Source organism: Tympanuchus pallidicinctus, unplaced genomic scaffold, assembly GCF_026119805.1.
Source record: "Tympanuchus pallidicinctus isolate F22 unplaced genomic scaffold, pur_lepc_1.0 scaffold45, whole genome shotgun sequence".
Lineage (NCBI taxonomy): Eukaryota > Metazoa > Chordata > Aves > Galliformes > Phasianidae > Tympanuchus > Tympanuchus pallidicinctus.
The window spans coordinates 165,216-182,922 of record NW_026294764.1 but is presented as its reverse complement, the minus strand read 5'-3'; the positions used below and the strand labels follow the sequence as shown (position 1 = coordinate 182,922).

Below are 17,707 nucleotides of genomic sequence, written 5' to 3'. Positions count from 1 at the left end.
CATTGCCCAGCCAGCTGGACCATAACCTGCTCCCCGGTGGCATCACTAGTCCCAGCCACCTCCATGAGCCAGCCTGACCCTGGGCTGGGATGAAAGTTAATCCCACGATGCCCTCTGATGGTGGAAAGTGTGGTCTGGTGTGAGCAATGCCATGATGAACCCTCAGGCTTCAGTCTGGGCACTGGGGGACCTGAGGCAGATGGGCTGCAGGGCTGATGGAGCAAGGGTGGCAGCTTTATCCATAGGTTTGCAGTGCCATGGCTCACCAGGATGTCAGTCTGTGGGTCTGACCCCATGCTCCCTCCTTGCCCCATGTGCCTGTTCCATCAACCCCAGCAGGCTGTGCTGATGGCAAAGTGCTCTGTGCTGCTGACCCCTGCTTAGCAGCTCATTCGCTCACCCTGATGGATCTGTCTGGGTTCTCTGTTAATTACCAACATCTGACCTGAGCTGTCTCACAGATGGAAGTAATGAGGCTGCCTTCCTGCACATGAAGGACGTGTAGCTAATGGGCTGATTCCTCCTCTGTATAATGCATGGGCACAGCCTCTCTGTGTTTGGGTGAGAGGGTAATGGTGTGCTGTGGAATTATGGCAGCCCTGGTGAGGATGAAGAACTTGCACTTGGATGAAGGTATGCCAACATGACTGTGTTGTGTTGTTGCTGTTTCTCTTCTTCATTCTCCAGCTGCAGCAGGTAACCCTTCCTCTTCCTCAATGGTTTGGTTCTGCTTTAGCCATCTTCATGTTTTACAAAGCTGATGCTTTCTCAAAAGCTGTCTCCTCCACTCATGGGTGTGTGGAATGCTGTGACACCCTACAGCATCCCTACAGCTCCCTCTCCTCCATCCCACTGCCCCCCGCCCCACTGCAGGACACAGTGACTGTTGAGGACCAAAGCTCAGATAGGCTTGTTTTATTGTCACAGATAAAAACACACCTAGAGAGGGCCATGCCATGGCCAGGACAACACGCAGGACCCAGGGGCACTGCTGGGGAGGGGACAGGCCTGCAGGCTGTGACAAGGAGCATCACCATGTGCTGCGCTGCTGCAGCATCCACCTGGGTGAAAGAACAGGATCTGAGTCCTGCCAGCTGCTGGTCGAAAGTGAGATGGGAAACCAAATCCCAGCTGTGGCTCCAAGGGATGACAAACCCACACAAGTTCCTCCACCTTCATCTGCCCCACAAGGTTCATCTGCAGCCTTTCAGCTCTGCTCCTCTATCTCACACACCTTCATACCTGCCTCCAGCCCCCTGTGTGTGTATTCACCCCGGTATCTCCAAGCCCTGACTGTTGTCCATGTGTCTCCCCATTCATGTCCTCTTTTCTCTTGGTTCATTTACAGCCTTCCCTCCTCCCAGCAAAGGGGCAGGTTTCTCCCATCTCTCCCCACCAGCACATCTCCAGCCCTGGGAGGAGGCAGTCCCCAAGTAGGGTTTCATCAGCAGCTGGCAAGGGCCAGCTGCTCCATCTCCAAGTTGCTCCATCCCCAAAGGATCCACCCTCAGCCCCAGTCCCAACTTACCTCACTCTTCGTCTCAGCCTCCAACCTGTCCTCACTTGGGCACTGTAGGAAAGTATGGGAGATGTAAAGGCCCTGAAATCCCCTCACCTCACTCCCCTATGACATCTAAATGTGCACTGGGCATGACAAATCCTGTCAGTGTGCTCACACCTATGCACAGCATCCCCGTGCACTCACACTCTGAGAGCTGACACATGCACTGCCTTCTCCCAGACAGTTTGTCCCCATGACACCATATTCCAGCCTATGCAATGGTCAGGTGCTTTGTGTCCCCAGCACAAGGACAAGCTTGTCATCAAGGTTTGGGCTCTCTGCTGACGCAGGGAAATGGGAGCTGGAAAGCATGGGCAGGATCCTGAGACATAAATCATGGCACCCCAGGTGCAAGTGAAGCAGTTTTGGCACGTGTGGCTTGGGGGTGACTTAGGACACAAGTGATGGTGGACGCAGTGAGGAGCAAGTGGCCGTTACAGCCTCTGCCAACATCTCTGCTCCTTTGCATCTACAGAGTCTGGTTTTCTGCCCACTTTTTGGCCATGAATGAAAAGCAGGGGATGCTGCAAGACTAAACCCAAGAAGCCAGAGAGCATCCCAATGCCCTTCAGCTCCTCCTCCACCAAAACCCAACAGAAAAGAGGCACAAACTGCACCAATGTGACAGCAGTGGAAGGCAGGCAGGGAGACCTTCTCCTGTCTCTCCTCGGTCAAACTTACTTTTCACATCAAGTTTGCAGTCTACTGAGGCTTCCCCCAAAGGGTTCACAGCTTTGCAGGTGTAGACGCCCGCATCGAAGGGGCTGGGCTTGCGGATTTCCAGGGAGCAGACGCCCTGCTCAATCATTGCTATGTATTTTGGATCTTCCCGTATCTCCATCTTATTTTTCATCCAGATAATTTTGGGCTAGGAGGCAGAAGAGTTTCATTTATTGACTTATTTTTAAAGCAGGGAGAAACATGAGAAATCTAACTGTCCCCAAAATATAGCCATCTCCTTCTGCTTTGTCTTGGTCCTTCCCAGTGCCACTGGCCATGATGGGATCCATTGTCAGAAGCCATTTGTAGAGTTAAAACACCCATTCTGGAGCTCTAACCACCATCCACAGCTCCTCTCTCAGTGTGGAAGGAAACAGGACATGGCTTGAATTGAGACCAACCTCCCCTTCCTGTGCAGAAACTCCCCAACCTGCCCTGCTTTGACTCAGAGGGCAGCTGCAGACCCTATCTCCATTCAGCCCTCATTCGACGTGGCCAGCCATCTCCCAATACTTCCAGCCACTTTGCAGAGCCCAGCTGGTGGCTGCCTGCACACAGAGGTGATGCTGCCCTTGGAGGAGCACTGACCTGGGGGAAGCCCCGGACGGAGCAGAAGAGGTGAGTGCTGTAGCCCCGGGTGGTGGCTCGGTCTGTCAGGGGTTGGGTGAATTTGGGGGGCTCCATCATGTCCCGTTCGGGGATCTTCTGTGGCTGGTAAACAGTTTCTAGGAAATTAATGAAATCAAGGTGAGGCAGAGTTTGGGATCCTTGGTTGACCACCACACAGCCATGTGAGCCCAGCCCCAAGCCTCCCAAAATACTTCTGCTCTCTCACATGAGCTAGGTGGCATCTAGAGCGACCCGAGGGCTCGGCCTTCAGCTCAACCAGCCCTATCTATAAATCTCAGCTCATCCAACCATGCCCAGTCCTGGGCTGATGCAGCCTCCTGCCTGTGAGCCAACAAGGTGATGCTTGTCTCGCTCTGTGCAGAAGGTCAGACCAAGGCCAGGCCCCTCAGAACCTTCTACTTCATCCATCCCAAGGACTGAGAGCCTTGCCCCGCAGGGCTCATCCTGGTGACCAGCCTGAAGGCATCACCACTGACCCAACCCCAAGTAAGCCCTGTTGGGGACAGGATCCCTCCCTCCCACCCCATCACCCCAAACCACTTCCCCGTCCCCACTTGTCTTCTTGATGTGAGCCACCCCAGAAGCAACAGCTGCTGTCTCGCTCATCCCGCAGGCGTTCTCTGAGAACACACGGAAGGAGTACGTGTTGCCTATGATGAGGTCGGAGATGGTGCAGCTGGTGCGGGTGCAGCGCTCCAGCACTGTGAACCATTTCTGATGGGGGGGAAAAACAAAAACGAGCGGTTGGAGGCTGCCTAAAGGAAAGGGAACCCAGGGGTGCAGCCCCAGCACTGGGGTACGTGTGGCACAGGAGTGGCCGGACTCACCCCGCTCTTCTTGTCTGACTTCTGCACCATGTAGCCCTTTATCTCAGAGTTTCCGTTGTCTGCTGGGGGACTCCACTCCAGGGCCACGTTAAAGCCCCACACATCCACCAGCTTCAGGTTCTGGGGGGGACCGGGCCGCTCTGCAATTACAGACACTCACATGGCTGTGTCCTCATTTGCTCCCCACAAATACTAAGCTCTGTCCATCCTCTTCATTTTTAATGTATTTTCACCCTGTTGCAGCACACGAGAGGTGAGGATCTGCTATGGGCATGGGCTGGTAGACATCCTGCAACCCCCACAGCGATTTCCTCATGCAATGGAAGAAGGACCCCAGGGCCTTGCCCTTGCTTTGCTGCTGTCCCTGTCCCATACCACCCAGACCTATAGGAGCTACCCCCAACCAAAGGGCAGAAATGAGCCCCGGATCCACCTCTCACAGCACAACGCCACGGGTCCCCATCGGTAGCCGTACCAATCACTCGGATATCCAGGATGGCTTTGTCCTCTGCTCCATTTATCCTCACTGCAAGCTGGTATTTCCCCGAGTCACTGCGCTGCGCCGTGCGGATGAAGAAGATGGTGTCCTTCTCTGTGTTGCGGATGTTGACCCGGCTGGTGTCCAGGGGTTGGTTGTCCTTGGTCCAGGTCACCTGGGGCTGCGGCTTTCCCTGGAGGAACCCACGTAGGTAGGTTAGAGCAACTGAAGGACGTGGTCCCAACAGGGTGAGCAGAGCCACTCCACTTCATCCAGGCACAGCCATGGCCTGGATACGCACCATAGAATCATTTGAATTGGAAGGGACCCTAAGGGTCATCTAGTCCAACTCCCCTGCAGTGAGCAGGCACTCTCCCATCCAGCAGGGCCCAGGGAAGAAACTATAGCGAATCCCCATCACCACCCATCATCCGTCCCTAAAGTCCCCACCCAGCAAATTCATTTGCCTATCAAGAGATTTGCAGACAGAGCCGTGCTCATGTTGCTGAGCTAAGGGTTTGTGTTTGGTATCCATGGCTGATTCACCCCTGGAGCACAGCCAGCACAGGCTCCCAGCTGCCTACAAGACAGGGGTGGACAAGTCCCTCACTGCAGGGACAGCTTTCTTTCTCTTGCTTCTCCCTGCTGGGAGGTGTTTCAGGGGTGGGTTTAATCCACAGCAGATGCTGTAGTGGAGATGCTTTGAGGATGCCACAGACAGCAGGTAATGTTAGCCCAGGAGATGGACTATGGACTCCAGCTCATCCCACCAGCATCATTTTCAGTACCTTCTTCACACAGCCCTGGGTCTACCCTGCTCCAAAACAGCCGCCTTCCCTGGGAGGACACCCAGCACTGAGTTTCTGGGTCCACAGCACTGTAAGCCAGGTTCCTGAACAGGAACCACAAGCTAAGACAGCAGCAATACCTAGTTCATGCCCTCATCTGTTTGGGGTTGTCCCCTTACCAATGGGAGCTAGGCAGGAATTGGAGAAGTGTTCCCACCCTTCTCAGCCTGTAAGACATGGGACCAGGACAAGCTAGCACATAGCAGAATGGGGCATGCTACGTTGGCTAGGAAGGTCACTGGGGAAACCAACCCTGGGTGAGCAAATCCAAGGGATTAAACCCCAAATCACCCACATACCTGGAAAGGGATCAGGAGGTTCACGGCCTCCCCAACGTGCCTGACATACACCTGCCGCAGCTGGCGAGGTAAGCGGATCCTTGGGAGATCTGGGAACCAGAAAGTCAAACAGTGGGGCCAGGAAATCACAGCTCACAGCCTCATCGCATCTCATAGATGTGGTCAAACATAGACAAACCCATCCCAGGCATTCTGCTCTTGGCCATCAGGATGTCCTCCCCAGAAGCAACTCTTCCCTTTCATCACAAGGTTTTAGTGGGCATGGTGATGATGGGTTAATGGTTGGGCCAGATGATCTTAGTGGTCTTTTCTTAATGATTCTACTATTCTGTGATCTCCTGGACCGTGCTTCCCGTTGCCAACACTCCAAAATTACTTTCTTGTCCATTGCAATGCAATGGCACCACTACAATAAACCATCTTTATAGCCTGCCCATGGCAACCAGTGTGGGTTAACCAGCAGAGCCCACGTGACAGCAAGCTGTGGGCAGCATCTCCTGGTTGGGAACCATTTATGTCCCAGCTCACACAGCAGAATTTCTAGGAATACACAACCCAACTTCCAGCAAGGGCAAGGCTTGGCGGACCTCTTCCTCAGAGGCTCAGGGCTGTCAAGAGGACAAGATGGTGCACAGTTTCTTACAGCAGAGCTACAAAAGCCCAGGCTAGAAAATGGAGGCTGATGTCCCCAAGGGAACACAACAAAGACAAGCAAGAAAACCACTGGAGAATGCCGATGGAGTGCATGCCTCCTTCCCAGGGTGAAAATAGCAGCCGTGTAACTCAACCAGCACGGAGCCAGCAATCCTTCTGGGGAGGCATTGGGTTGACGTGAGCCCCTCATAAAAGAGCTGTGTGTCTCTGCCTGGATTAAACGTGCTGGAGCTCAGCTCTGGGGAGGGGGCTCGTGCAGGGCGACAGCCAGAATTAAACCAGGAGCAGGCGAAGCCTCAACAGCTGTGAGCAGAGAGGGCTGGGAGATGCCCGATGGTCCCAGATGGCCCCGCTGACAGCTGGGGAGGTCTCTGCTTTGTGCACACAGCTGTTGGCTGCAGGAATCCACGTGTTGGTGCTCTGCGTGGGCTCATTCATCCCAGCAGGGCAGAGAAACTGGATTTCCTTGGAGGAACATTAATCCATGGGTGTCTTCTTCAGCTCAGCCAACAGGGCTGGCTGGGACAGTGGCCCAGATGGAGTGTGCATGTGGCTGGGAAGGCATTGCCTTGCCCTAATTCTCTGCAAGATGCTGAATCTTTGGCTGGTTTCTCCCCATCTCTCTCTCTGCTTCCCAAACCCACTCATCCCACCTGTTCTTAAAATCCCCGCTGCATGTACTGCTGCTATTTAAAGCCCCATCTGACGCTGTATATGTACCAAAGAGGGCTGCAAGATGCAATCCTGAATAACACAGGGAGGCCAGAATGTGACAGACAGGATGGGGACGAACGGACTCAGGCACCCAATGTGCACCAGCAGCACTGGGGGGACTCGGGAGGGGTCATTTGTTTTTCAGCACAGCCAAAGCATGTGGCAGGCTGTAGTTCAGAGGAAATGCAGAAGTTGGAAAGTGCCATATGCCAATAAAGAGTTTCAGACAGCAAAAGAAAGAAAAAAAAAAGGAAAAGATGTAGAACAGAGCAAGTTGCGCATGGAGCTTCCAGCCCTTTGGGTTTTACTCTCAGCTGGCACACGTGGTTGGGAAAAAGCTGGCAGTGATGACAGCAAAACAGGCAGCGTGGTGCGGCGTGGGACTGCCAACGGGAAACCTGAGCTGTGCGCCTGGCATCTCATCCCAGTCCCTGTGCCTCGGTTTCCCCAGTTCTGCAAGGAAAATTGGATGTGGAGGTGAACATGGCACCGCTGGCAGACACCTCTGTGACATCTCTGCTTCAGTCCCCAGAGGATTCAGGCAGAGCTCTGGACACAGCACCCAACAGGCTACACGCACAGCCCTACAGGACCCTTTCCAGATGCTGGTAGCCTTCTCCAAGTCCTTTCCTACAAAAAGCTGGCAATTCCTGCAATAGCTCATGCTGCCATTAATACTACTTTTGAGCTGATGAAAAAATCTCTGTTCACGGGAATACTTGTGCACTAATAATTCCCCAGAAAGGATAAATAAATATATTTCCTGTCAGCTAAATGAAAACCAGCCTTGCAATCATCCATCAACCTCAGCACCCCAGTAGGAATGCGAGTCTTGCTAAGCATGGGAGCAAGCCATTCATTAGCGCGTCCAGCGTGATTAGAGTTCCCAATGTCCACACAGCCAGCTCTCGACTTTCCTCAGCTATATAAACAAAGCTGCCTCCGACCCTGCTGCCTAACAGGGGTGTGCTGGCACAGCAGAGATGCAAGGAGAGGAGATGCAAGGCCGTTTCCCAGCCATTGCAATGAAATGGGAGAACGGGGCTCTGTGTTCTGGGTGCGGTTCGCTCCCACCTACAAGATCAGTGCACTGAGGTCAGGAAGCTGCGCCATTCCCATCCCAATCCGGGGGAATTGGGCCCTGTTTTGGAAGATAACATCTCAGTCAAAGGCTGGATTGCAACAATGAGAGGGCAGAGGATGATTGGGCTACAGGGATGAGCTGCAATTTCTTTGCCTGTTGACAAGGCACACAGGGATACTGCATGGCACGAATTCTTACCGGTGATCTCCCTGATGAGGATTGGCTGCTCCAAGGTAGCTGGGACGCTGGTGCCACTGGCACTGATGGCCTTCACCCGCACGTGGACCTTCTCACCAGAGCCAAGGTCCTGGATCTTGTAGCGGGTGGAGAGAAAAGGCTCCTTGTTCACAGCTGTCCAGTCCGTACCTGGAACAAACCCAGCAAGGCTCTACAGATGCAGCACGGCCAGATGGATGCACGCCCCCCAGACAGCAAGATCAAACCCCAGGAGGTGAAACAGAGAAGCAACCCTTGGAAGGTTGGAAAGGGTTGGAAAGTTGTGCCTTAGAAAGGCACAAGCAGAAAGATTCATGTCATCAGATTTGGGGCACCTGGCCTCCCCACCCTGCCAAGGAGTGTGGGTTACAGCTGGCAGGTGGTCAACTGCTGTGCAGGAGGCAATCTGCAAGGCGTTAGGCCAACAAACATGGGCTCTGCTGACATTCCAGGTGCATTTCTGGAAGTAGTTAAGATCCTCTGACCACCCTGCCAGCCTATCTTTCAAATCCTGAGGATCCTTTGCTGTGGCTTACCGTGCTCCCCTGCACATTCTCCACATTGGGTAAGGCCTGCCCATCACCTGCCACTGGCATTACTCTACCTTCACTCCAATCTGACCATGTTTTGGCCACCCAAGTTCTTGTACCAGCCCAAATGCAGCAGTCTCAGAGCCCACGTGGCCATCACTGAGTGACTACTCCTCTTCTGCCACTCAGCCAAGGCCAAAGCAAGCTAGGAGAGCATCCAAAACCATGACCTTTGGTGGCTGTTAGCCAGCTTCCTCCAGGAACACCTGCATCTTTGGACCTCCTCACAGGTCCTGTCAAGCCAGTTACCTCCTCCAGCCCGACAGAAAGCCTCCCCTGGCCAAGCTTGTAGTTTTGCTTGTGTTGATCATGTCTGCCACAAGCTGAACGGCTAAAGGCCACAGGTCAAGTTTCCATGGACCCCCTGGATCTCCCAAACTGCTCCAGCCTCACCCAGCACCCAGCCCAGCAGCCCCAGCCTCCCCTTGCTGTCCCCACACACACCTCATTCGCTCTCACCCCAAGGCCAAGCAGGGTTTCACAAGAGCACCCAAAACACATCTCACCCACCTCCTTCATTCCACCAACAAGCCATGCAACCGGAGAACCGCAGCTAATTGCTGCCGCCCACCAACCCATCTCCATCCTCTGCATCCATCCTCCTTCCAGGCTCTTTGAGCCCCATGTTCCTGGGGGTGGGCTTGCCTGCTGATACATGCCAGCCTCCCACGCCACCCAGCAGAACACTTTCCCCTCTCGTCCCCCCATCTTATCCCCATTCCTTTAAGCAGACATGGGAGATTTGTGTCTTTATCCTCCCATGGTCTTGTCTGCCTGTCCCAGTTCCATAGGTTCATGATCACCAGACCATCCCCCACGGGCCTGCTGCTCCCTCCTCCAGCCTTGAGCTGGATACAGAAGTGACATTAAACCCCTGCAGTCCAGCCCATTGCTAAAGAGACCACCAACAGCTGAAGCCAGCGAGATGACCCTCTCCTTTATAGGAAAAAAATATATATACCACTTAAATCAAAGTATCTGGGGCAAAGAAAGGAAAATGGGCTGCACAGAAAGGTGCTGCCAACTTCCACCCAGCTCCGTCCCACACCTCTGCAGCACCTTGCCCACTCTCATGCTTATGAGGCAGGAAAGCCCAAGCCTACTTCCATCTTTGCAGATCTCCACCATGTATCCATCCAGGCTCGATTTGCCCGTCTGCTCCGGTGCTTTCCAGGTCAGTGTAACAGAGTTTTCAGTCACTTCTTCCACAGCCAAGGACAAGGGGATGCTGGGCGGCTCTGCAACAAAGCCACGGAGTGAGGGCAGGCTGTGGGCTCTTGGGGAGCAATCAGCCCACCCACCCTACCCCCCCAGCCCTACCCCCCTCCCAGAATATCACCGTTGATCTCATGCCCCAACTTTTCACCCATATGTGTCCCCTTCTCATCCTTGCACCTTCCCCTCCCCACTTCACTATCCAGTCCCCTCCTCACCTTCTTTGGGTTTCTCAGGCTCAGGCTCTGGGGCTGGGGCTTCAGCCGGGGCAGCCGGGGGGGATCCTTCCTCATGGGCTGGAGCCGCTTCAGCCTCATGGGCCGGAGCGTGCTCAGCTGCAGGGGCCGCAGGCTGCTCCGCATCGGGGTGATGCTCGGGGGCTGGGGGTGTTTCAGCAGCGGGGGCTGGGGCATGCTCTTCCTTTGGGGTGTGTGCTGGCTCTTCCTTTGGGGTGTGTGCTGGCTCTTCCTTTGGGGTATGTGCCGGCTCTTTCTTTGGGGCTGGTGCTTTCTTCGAGGCTGGTGCTTTCTTTGCAGCAGCTGGAGCCGTTTTGCCAGTCATAGCTGCAAAGCCGAGGGGCTGTTCTGGGGTCTCCGCTCCGGGATCTCTGCTTTCAGTGGGGATCCCCGTTCCAAACCAAAGGTCTGTCCAGACTTGGGATCTTAGCTCTGAAGCTGGAGTCCCTGATCTGTATCGGGAGTCTCCACTCTGGATCCAATATCTCCACTCTGAAGGGACGGGCTGTGCTGCAGGACGGCTGTGCTGGGAGGGGGGAATCGGGTCACTGAGCCAGGACAGGGGCTGGAGATTTTTATAGGCTTGAGCTGGCACTTGTCACCTCCCTGCAAACCAATCTGCCTGCGCAGGCGGGGGCCTCCAGGAATAGCCACCCGGGACCTGCACATTCAGCAGCACGCCCCTACCCCCTCCTATGGGACTGCAACACATGGTCTTGCCCCCCCCAACCCCCCCCATGCCTGCACGGGACTGTGCAGGCCAGGGCCAGGTCACCTTTCTTTGGGGACACAACTCCTGTTCCCACACCACCACCACTGTGAGCTTCCCACCCCACCACTGCCATCTCAGTTGTTACCTTCCGGCCCCAGATTCTGTGCTCACCCCACACACCTCATGCCTTGTCCCAGACAAGACCCTCCATCTCCTGATCTCCGCATTGCTCCCCTGATCCGCTTGCCCCCCAGGTCCTTCCTTATTCCCTGCCATCACCTAAGGCCACTGTGCTCCCCAGTTCAGTCCCAGAAACCCAGAAGAGCTGAGGCTGGAAGGCACTTCTTGAGATCATCCAGACCAACCCCTCACCAAAGCAGGGTCACCAAGGCAAGATGTTCATGAGCTTCCTCACTTCTTTGTACCCAGGTCCTCTCCTAACTCCTACCTGAGCACCCAACCCTTCCCAGTCCCACAGTCAGCACCAGATCCCCTCTCTCCATGTCCTCCCCACCGCTCCTTGGCCTTGATACAGCTGCTTTCCCTATCACAATCCTCAGCACAGCCCCATGGACACCTGCTCTGTGCTTTCCCCAGCCCTGCTGACCCACATTCCTGGAGAACATTGAGCACAGGCCAGCCTTGCAGTGTCTTGCAGCCTTGGCTCTGCACATACAAAGCAGAACTGTGTCCATGGGGTCTGATCACCCCAGGACTCACATGCAGCCACTTTTCTGCCAACCTCACATTCCAATTCATCCCAAAGGACCACTGTAACCCAAAGCCATGTTATTCTATAGGATATAAACCCACTCACCCCTCTGCCTGTCCTTGTTTCATTTGCTGCCATATCACGCATGGTATGCTACTAAAAATGCCTCTGTAACCTATGGTCTAATTCCTTAGCCTTCCTCAAATTCGGGTCAACAGAGTGTTTTCTCCTCTCCCCAGCTATTTCCCTCCATGGATGCTGTATGGAGGAGATTCTGGGCATTTCTCCAAAGGCTCACAGCTACGTGGTCCCCAGGAAACACCTCCAGACACAAACATCAGGGTCAAGAGAGCACTCAGGGACAGCTGGTACACAGAGCTCTGTGCTCTGACAGATGATGATCTGATGGGAGAGGTTTTCTGGGTGGAGCTGGGGGTACCCTGGAAGGGCATGGAGCAAAGCAAAACCCCAGGGGCCAGGCTGGTGTTTAATGAGGGGGTAACATCCGAGAAAAGATCTACTGAGCTTTGAAGGATGTGTCCCATGGGAAGGAGGACCCTGGGTGGGAAAAGGAGCTGGTGGGAAGAAAAGTGGCCAGGACAACAGTGCTGGTTGTTGGGCCCATTGGGTGCTACTTGGATGCTGGGTTTGGCCAAGCACGGGGATCTGCTTCTGGGCATGGAAACAGGGACAGCGAGCACTGGTGGCTGCACAAAGGCATTGCCTGATGTCCTCTACACAGCAGAGGGTGGCTGCCAGCCCTCAGGAAGAGTGTGAAGGAGACCTCCCATTTTCTGCCTGCCGTGCTCCTGTAAGGCGAGAAGAAAACTCATCATTGGCCCTGTAAGTCAAAGGCGGATCCAGCAGTGTGAGCACAACCCCCAACACCCCACTCCTCTCATTGGCTACAGAGTCTGCAATCTGCAGCACGACACTCCTGCCCCACGGTCTGTCCATCCTTCTCCACCATCCTTCATTCCCTGGGCAGTAGGATTGGGGAAAACTCCATTTCTTCTACGCCTTGAGCCACCAAGACTTTGTCCAGTCTTTGACCTCCTCAATCTAAATGAAGGTGGAATGAGACCTCCCAGCTCCTCTGCCCAGAGCTGGCCCTCTGAGTGCTATCTCCATGGGGGACTTCAGCCAACACACGGCCTTGTCATGGCTGGCACACACCTGCTGGCCTTTCCCATCAGCTCACTGGTGGCCATTTTATGCACCAACTCTGCTTGAAGCCTTCATTTTTTCCCCCCAAAAATGACTGTGATGTCTAATCTAAACCACAACACTTTGCAAAGAGGAATTTTCTTTCGATTGTGTGTCGAGAAAAGCAATTTTAGAAGCTCAGAGAAAAGAATTAAAAAGAAGATCGATACCAAAATTCTGTCTGTAAGGAAATGAGCACTCTGATTTCTATTTCTATTTGTGTGAGTGCAGTTGCAAATTAAACATTTTCCCCTGGAAAGGAACATCAATGCAATTATTCCACTCGCAGTTCTTGATACGAACAAAATCTGAGTTTTTAGGACCTGCTGGGTGACGTTTCCACGTTGTTTGCTCTGTTGACTCACAGGATGACTCATAGGTTAAGAGCAAGTGAATCAGCACAGCTTATCACCCAGCCTTATCTGGGCCACGTTACCGTAGTATATTGGCATCTTGTTAATTCTCACATCACCAGCGAAGCCACCATACATTAAATGCACTCAAGCACAGAAACACTGCGTTCCCTGACGGGGGTCACCAAGGCATCGTGGCTGGTTGCCCAAACCCAAAGTCAAAGGGCTCCCAAAGGGACCAGCCTCGAGGTTTGGTCACTCACCTCAACATCCTCAATTGTGGATGAATGATGGGGAGGGGGAAAGGGGGCCAAGGAGCCACTTCTGCAATAAAGATGGAGCAGAGTGTCCCCAGAGGACCCGTGCTTTGTGGGGAGCTAAAGTTAGTGTGCTGGTGGGAGAGTAGGAGAAACCCACTGGTGTGGGAGATGGGGACAAAAGGAGATGTCCGATGGGAACAGAGCTCCACCTCAGCGTGTGGCCACCTCCAGTCCTGTCCATGCTGTGTGCACTGGGATTCCATGGAAAACACCCCAACCAACCCAGACAAATGCCCACAGGAGGCGCCCAAAGCCCTTTGGAGCCCAACCCCTCCTTGCAGGGGTTAAGCCAGACCTCCTCAAAACCGTGGCGCTCACACGGAGACCACGCAGCCACCAACCACAGCCACCAGCTCAGGGTCGTGTCATGCCTGCCGTCACTTCCAGGCTCCAGCAGCATTTCCAGGCTGCCCGTCACCACGATATTCACAGCACGCTGAGTCAAGCACCGGGGCAGGCAGCAGGTGGGCTGAGATGCAGACAAGCTTTCCGTCTGGTGCACCGCACGCAAGCAGATGCTTACTTCACCCCACAGCAATGAGAGCAGGCAGGGACTCAGCGGGGACATGGGAGCAACCCCTCCTCTGAAGCCCCCAGGCGAAGTGATGGATGACTTTAAAATGTCCTTATTGACTGTGCAGAACAGCCAGGCAATCGAGAGACGCATCCAGCACCATTCAGGGTGTCTCTGAGCTCCTATTGGGGTATCAGCTAGGAATGCAAATATGGGTTGTGCTGCCCAGCCCGGTGGATGCTGTAGGATTGTCCCCACGATGTGATCACGCATCATCTCACACCACCAACACTGAGCGTCCCTGTGGCTCAATTTGGCACCTGGGGATCACCCACCCCCAGCACCGGCTCACCAAACCATACTGTTGGAGGCTGGAGCTGAAGTCGTTCCACTGGAGCAGCCAGATACAGGCAGGAGGATACCAACACTTAGCCCTGCTAGCATCAGGGTGTTATTTTTGGGCAGAATTGGGATAACCATCCTCCAAGCTGGCAGGGGAACAGCAACAGAGAAACCCAAGCGGGGATGCCCAGACTCTGCCCAGTGCCTCACTGGGAGCAGAGCCCAGCTCAGCTTTCCTGGAGGTGGCAGCCTGATGGGGAACGCTGTGTCACAGTGGTGTCAGCAGTGCCACCACTGAGGCAGCCCCATTGCACATCGCACAGGGCAGGAGCAGCAACCTCCCAGGTCAGCACAGGGGGGCAGAAGCACCTGTGGGCCTTGGTACCCCATAAGTCACCCACGTCCGGCACCCGGAAGCCATGATAAAACCAATGCATTGCTTTGCCTCCCATGGCTTTTTTTCCAACCCTGCCCCACCTCCATGGCTGCCAGCAGGAGCTTACCTATGCCAGGCTGAGCCCATGCCAGCCCTGCTGTCCTCAGCCTGCTGGGGGTCACCTCCACCAAGGGCCAGGGAAGCAGCTGGGGATGCCAATAAGGCTCTGTCACCACCTGCCCTGCCTGGTCTCCCTCTGGGACAGGCTGCAGACAGCATAACCCAGAATCCTGCTTTGCTGAGCTCGGTGCCTGCAGCCCCAGGTAGCATCCAGTGCATCCCAGTTAGCCCAGCCCTGGTGTAAAACACATCCCACCACCAGCTACAGCCTAAGGCACGCACTCACTTCAGCATCCCCTTGCCTCCACCACCTGCCAGACACAACTCTGACATCTCTGGGTCTTCTCCCCCGTCCTTCCTGCAGGATCAGCACTGCAGATTTCCCTCCCCAGCTCCTTGCTCCCATTCACATCTCTCATTTACTTGCCCACCCACACCCCCTTTGGCACAGGTGCCATGTGTGCTACCCTTGCCCAGGATGCTGTGATGCTGAGAGGAGCAAACCTTGGACAAGGGGCGGCGTATCCTGGATCCCCCCACCCCAAAGTCTCCCTCTAATCCACGCACCATCATTCAGGACCTCCCTGCCATGCCCCCTCCCTGCAGGGTTCACAGGATGGGATGGGGGCTGTGAGAGGTCAGACCATGCCCACAGTGCCATGACTTGCTCCACATCCCAGGAAGTGGGAAAACAAACCCACTTCAGGATTATCCAACAGTGGCCCAGCTGCACCCTTCCCTGCTGCCAGCAGAGAGCATCATGGGGACATTTAACCAAGCAGTCCTCACGCTGGGTCCCCGCTAAAACCTCCAGATACTGCTCCAGAATTTGGGAAGATGCCTTTTTTGTCCCCACAGATATGGCCCAAGTCTGTTCTGGATGCTCCATGTGTGCCTGCTGTGAGGAATGGGGAGTGTGGGCACTGCTCCCCATCCTGACCCACCTCTGCTGCCCCTTCCACACCAGGACAGCCCCCATGACATCCCTGTGCCTTTCCTGGAGGAATCACCACCCCAAAGCACCTCCAGAGCAGCTGGGCCAGGACCTGGGGATCCAGTGTGTGAATGGGGTTTGATCCCTCAACCCAAAACATCAAGAAAGCAGCTATGGCAGAGGGTGCTCCTCCTCCTAGCACATGCTCATGCCAACACAAAGGGACATGTGTGTATTTTTGCAGGGAAATGCCACCATATGCAGCCCCTGTGACCCAGCGAAGGCTGAGCCCGGCAGTGGCTTTTACTGTGATGGTTTGCTTCCATCTCCCAGGATTTGGAGGTGGCAGAAATCCCAGGGGGGCTCTGTGGACAACATGAGGGTCTCGTGCCCCCCCCCCTCCAAAGCACGGTCCTTCCAAAGGAGGAGGACATCCTAAGTGTTGAATGATGTCCACACTGCAATGGAATCAGTGCAAAGAGAGCCCACTCCACCCGTGGGCTGGAAACACCCCGGGATCCCACAGCACCCTTCCTCCCCAGCTCCTGCAAAGCCCTCGGGATCCCATGGATGGAGGAATGCTGCAGTAATGTTCAGGGATGTGCAGCACTCCTGCTCAGCTGCCACCAAAGCTGAGAAGCTGATTTAATTTCACAACCTGCAAAGCCCTCGGGGAGGTAAACGTGGTCAGGCCCTGGGCACCAGGGCTGCCTATTTCCTACCCCTGGCTGCATGACTTCAAAACCAACGTGCCCTGCAAAACCTGCAAGCCAGACGTGCACCCACCCAGCCACCTGCATGGGCCAATGCACCCCCGCTGTTCCCTTTCCTGGTACCCACGTCACCTGCTTGCAGGGTGCAGGGAACCCATGTCCTTTGCACCCCAGCACAGGGGGATGGAGGGGGACAGAAGGAGCAGCCAGCAGCTGACATCTGATCCCAGCTGCTCCGGTGTAAACTTAGCATGGCCTTTTGGAAAGTACTTGCTGTGGCAAAACATGCAGTAAATTACTGTCCTGGATGCCAACAATATTTTGAGATTAGCAAATCTTACAGAGCTCCTTGGGTACAAGCTGGGTTTGGGGCTTTCAGCCCTGCCAGCAGAACCAGGGGCTCTCACCACCCGCTGCCCCCCAGGCAGATGGCACTGAGCTGCAAATGGACTTCAGAGGGATCTGGGGTGAGGTCTGGGCCAGCATCAGGTGTGGGGCTGCAGGTCTCATGTGGGTACCCCCCCCCCCCATTGGCTGCCCCAGCACTGCCCCACGTCCTCCAGGAGCTGAGCAGGTGACACAACCATGGTGCTTTGAGGCAGCAAAGCCTGGAGCTTTGAAAAAGCCACTCAGAACCTGCTGCCACCACCTTCCCCCACTCCAGCCATGGAGCTCCAGCTCAGCTGAAGGCTAATTCCCCCCCACAGCCATGGGGTAATGAGGGGGGAGAAGTGCAGAAAGAGAGGCAGTGAGCACCTGGGGGTCAAACCAGGTGCATCCAGGTGGAAAGCCATTGCATGCTGCAATTAACCCCTGAAACACCCCCAGTGCCAAACAGCCCAAAGGTGGTGTTTTAACCCGTGATCAGCTCCTGGCTCAGCACAGGGCAGCTGGGGAATCTCTCCTGCTACACCTGAGGCTGTGCAGCTCAGCCCTTTCCATCTATGGGTGCCTGCATGCAGCCTGGCCATGGAGCTGTAAGCTGAGACGTCTCTGCACCTCCTGACCATCAAACTGCCCCTGAAAGGAGCGGATTCCCTGCACTATATTTGCAGGAGGCTGCAGCTCAGCGCCAGTCCTGCCCCAGCTCCTCTGCTAATCAACCCCTCCAAGGAGTCCCAAGGGCTGATTGAAATGCTTGGGGTTAAATCTGTCTCACTGCATGGAAAAGCAGCAGGGCTGACTTGGGTCTGTACCCTCCTCTGAAAAAAAAAAAAACAATTCTTAAAAGTAAAGGATGAGGTTTTCTTTCACGTTCTGGGGGGCTGTGAGTTGGACACAGGGCTCTCTGCACTCTGGGTATGGGGGCAGGAGGACTTGGGGCTGGAGATGT

At 54.9% G+C, this 17,707-nt stretch overlaps 1 protein-coding gene across 1 annotated transcript; it reads right to left on the bottom strand.

Annotated features, from left to right (window-relative positions):
* Window positions 1-900: 900 nt before the first annotated feature.
* MYBPH (myosin binding protein H) lies at window positions 901-10,635 on the bottom strand. Its single transcript, XM_052702566.1, has 11 exons — window positions 10,055-10,635; window positions 9,725-9,859; window positions 8,014-8,181; window positions 5,364-5,452; window positions 4,214-4,409; window positions 3,739-3,878; window positions 3,466-3,625; window positions 2,870-3,006; window positions 2,243-2,429; window positions 1,529-1,570; window positions 901-1,061 (listed from the first exon to the last, which is right to left on the bottom strand). The coding sequence occupies exons 1-10, from the start codon at window positions 10,395-10,397 to the stop codon at window positions 1,560-1,562; spliced, it is 1,566 nt and encodes a 521-aa protein (XP_052558526.1). The 5' UTR covers window positions 10,398-10,635; the 3' UTR covers window positions 901-1,061; window positions 1,529-1,559.
* Window positions 10,636-17,707: the final 7,072 nt, after the last annotated feature.

Coding starts and splice junctions, on each gene's coding strand:
- MYBPH (XM_052702566.1), bottom strand. CDS start 10,397: ATGACTGGCAAAACGGCTCCAGCTGCTGCAAAGAAAGCACCAGCCTCG. Junction 5,453..8,013: donor CCTCATCAGGGAGATCACCG/GTAAGAATTCGT, acceptor TCTGGTTCCCAG/ATCTCCCAAGGATCCGCTTA. Junction 3,007..3,465: donor GGCTCACATCAAGAAGACAA/GTGGGGACGGGG, acceptor TTAATTTCCTAG/AAACTGTTTACCAGCCACAG.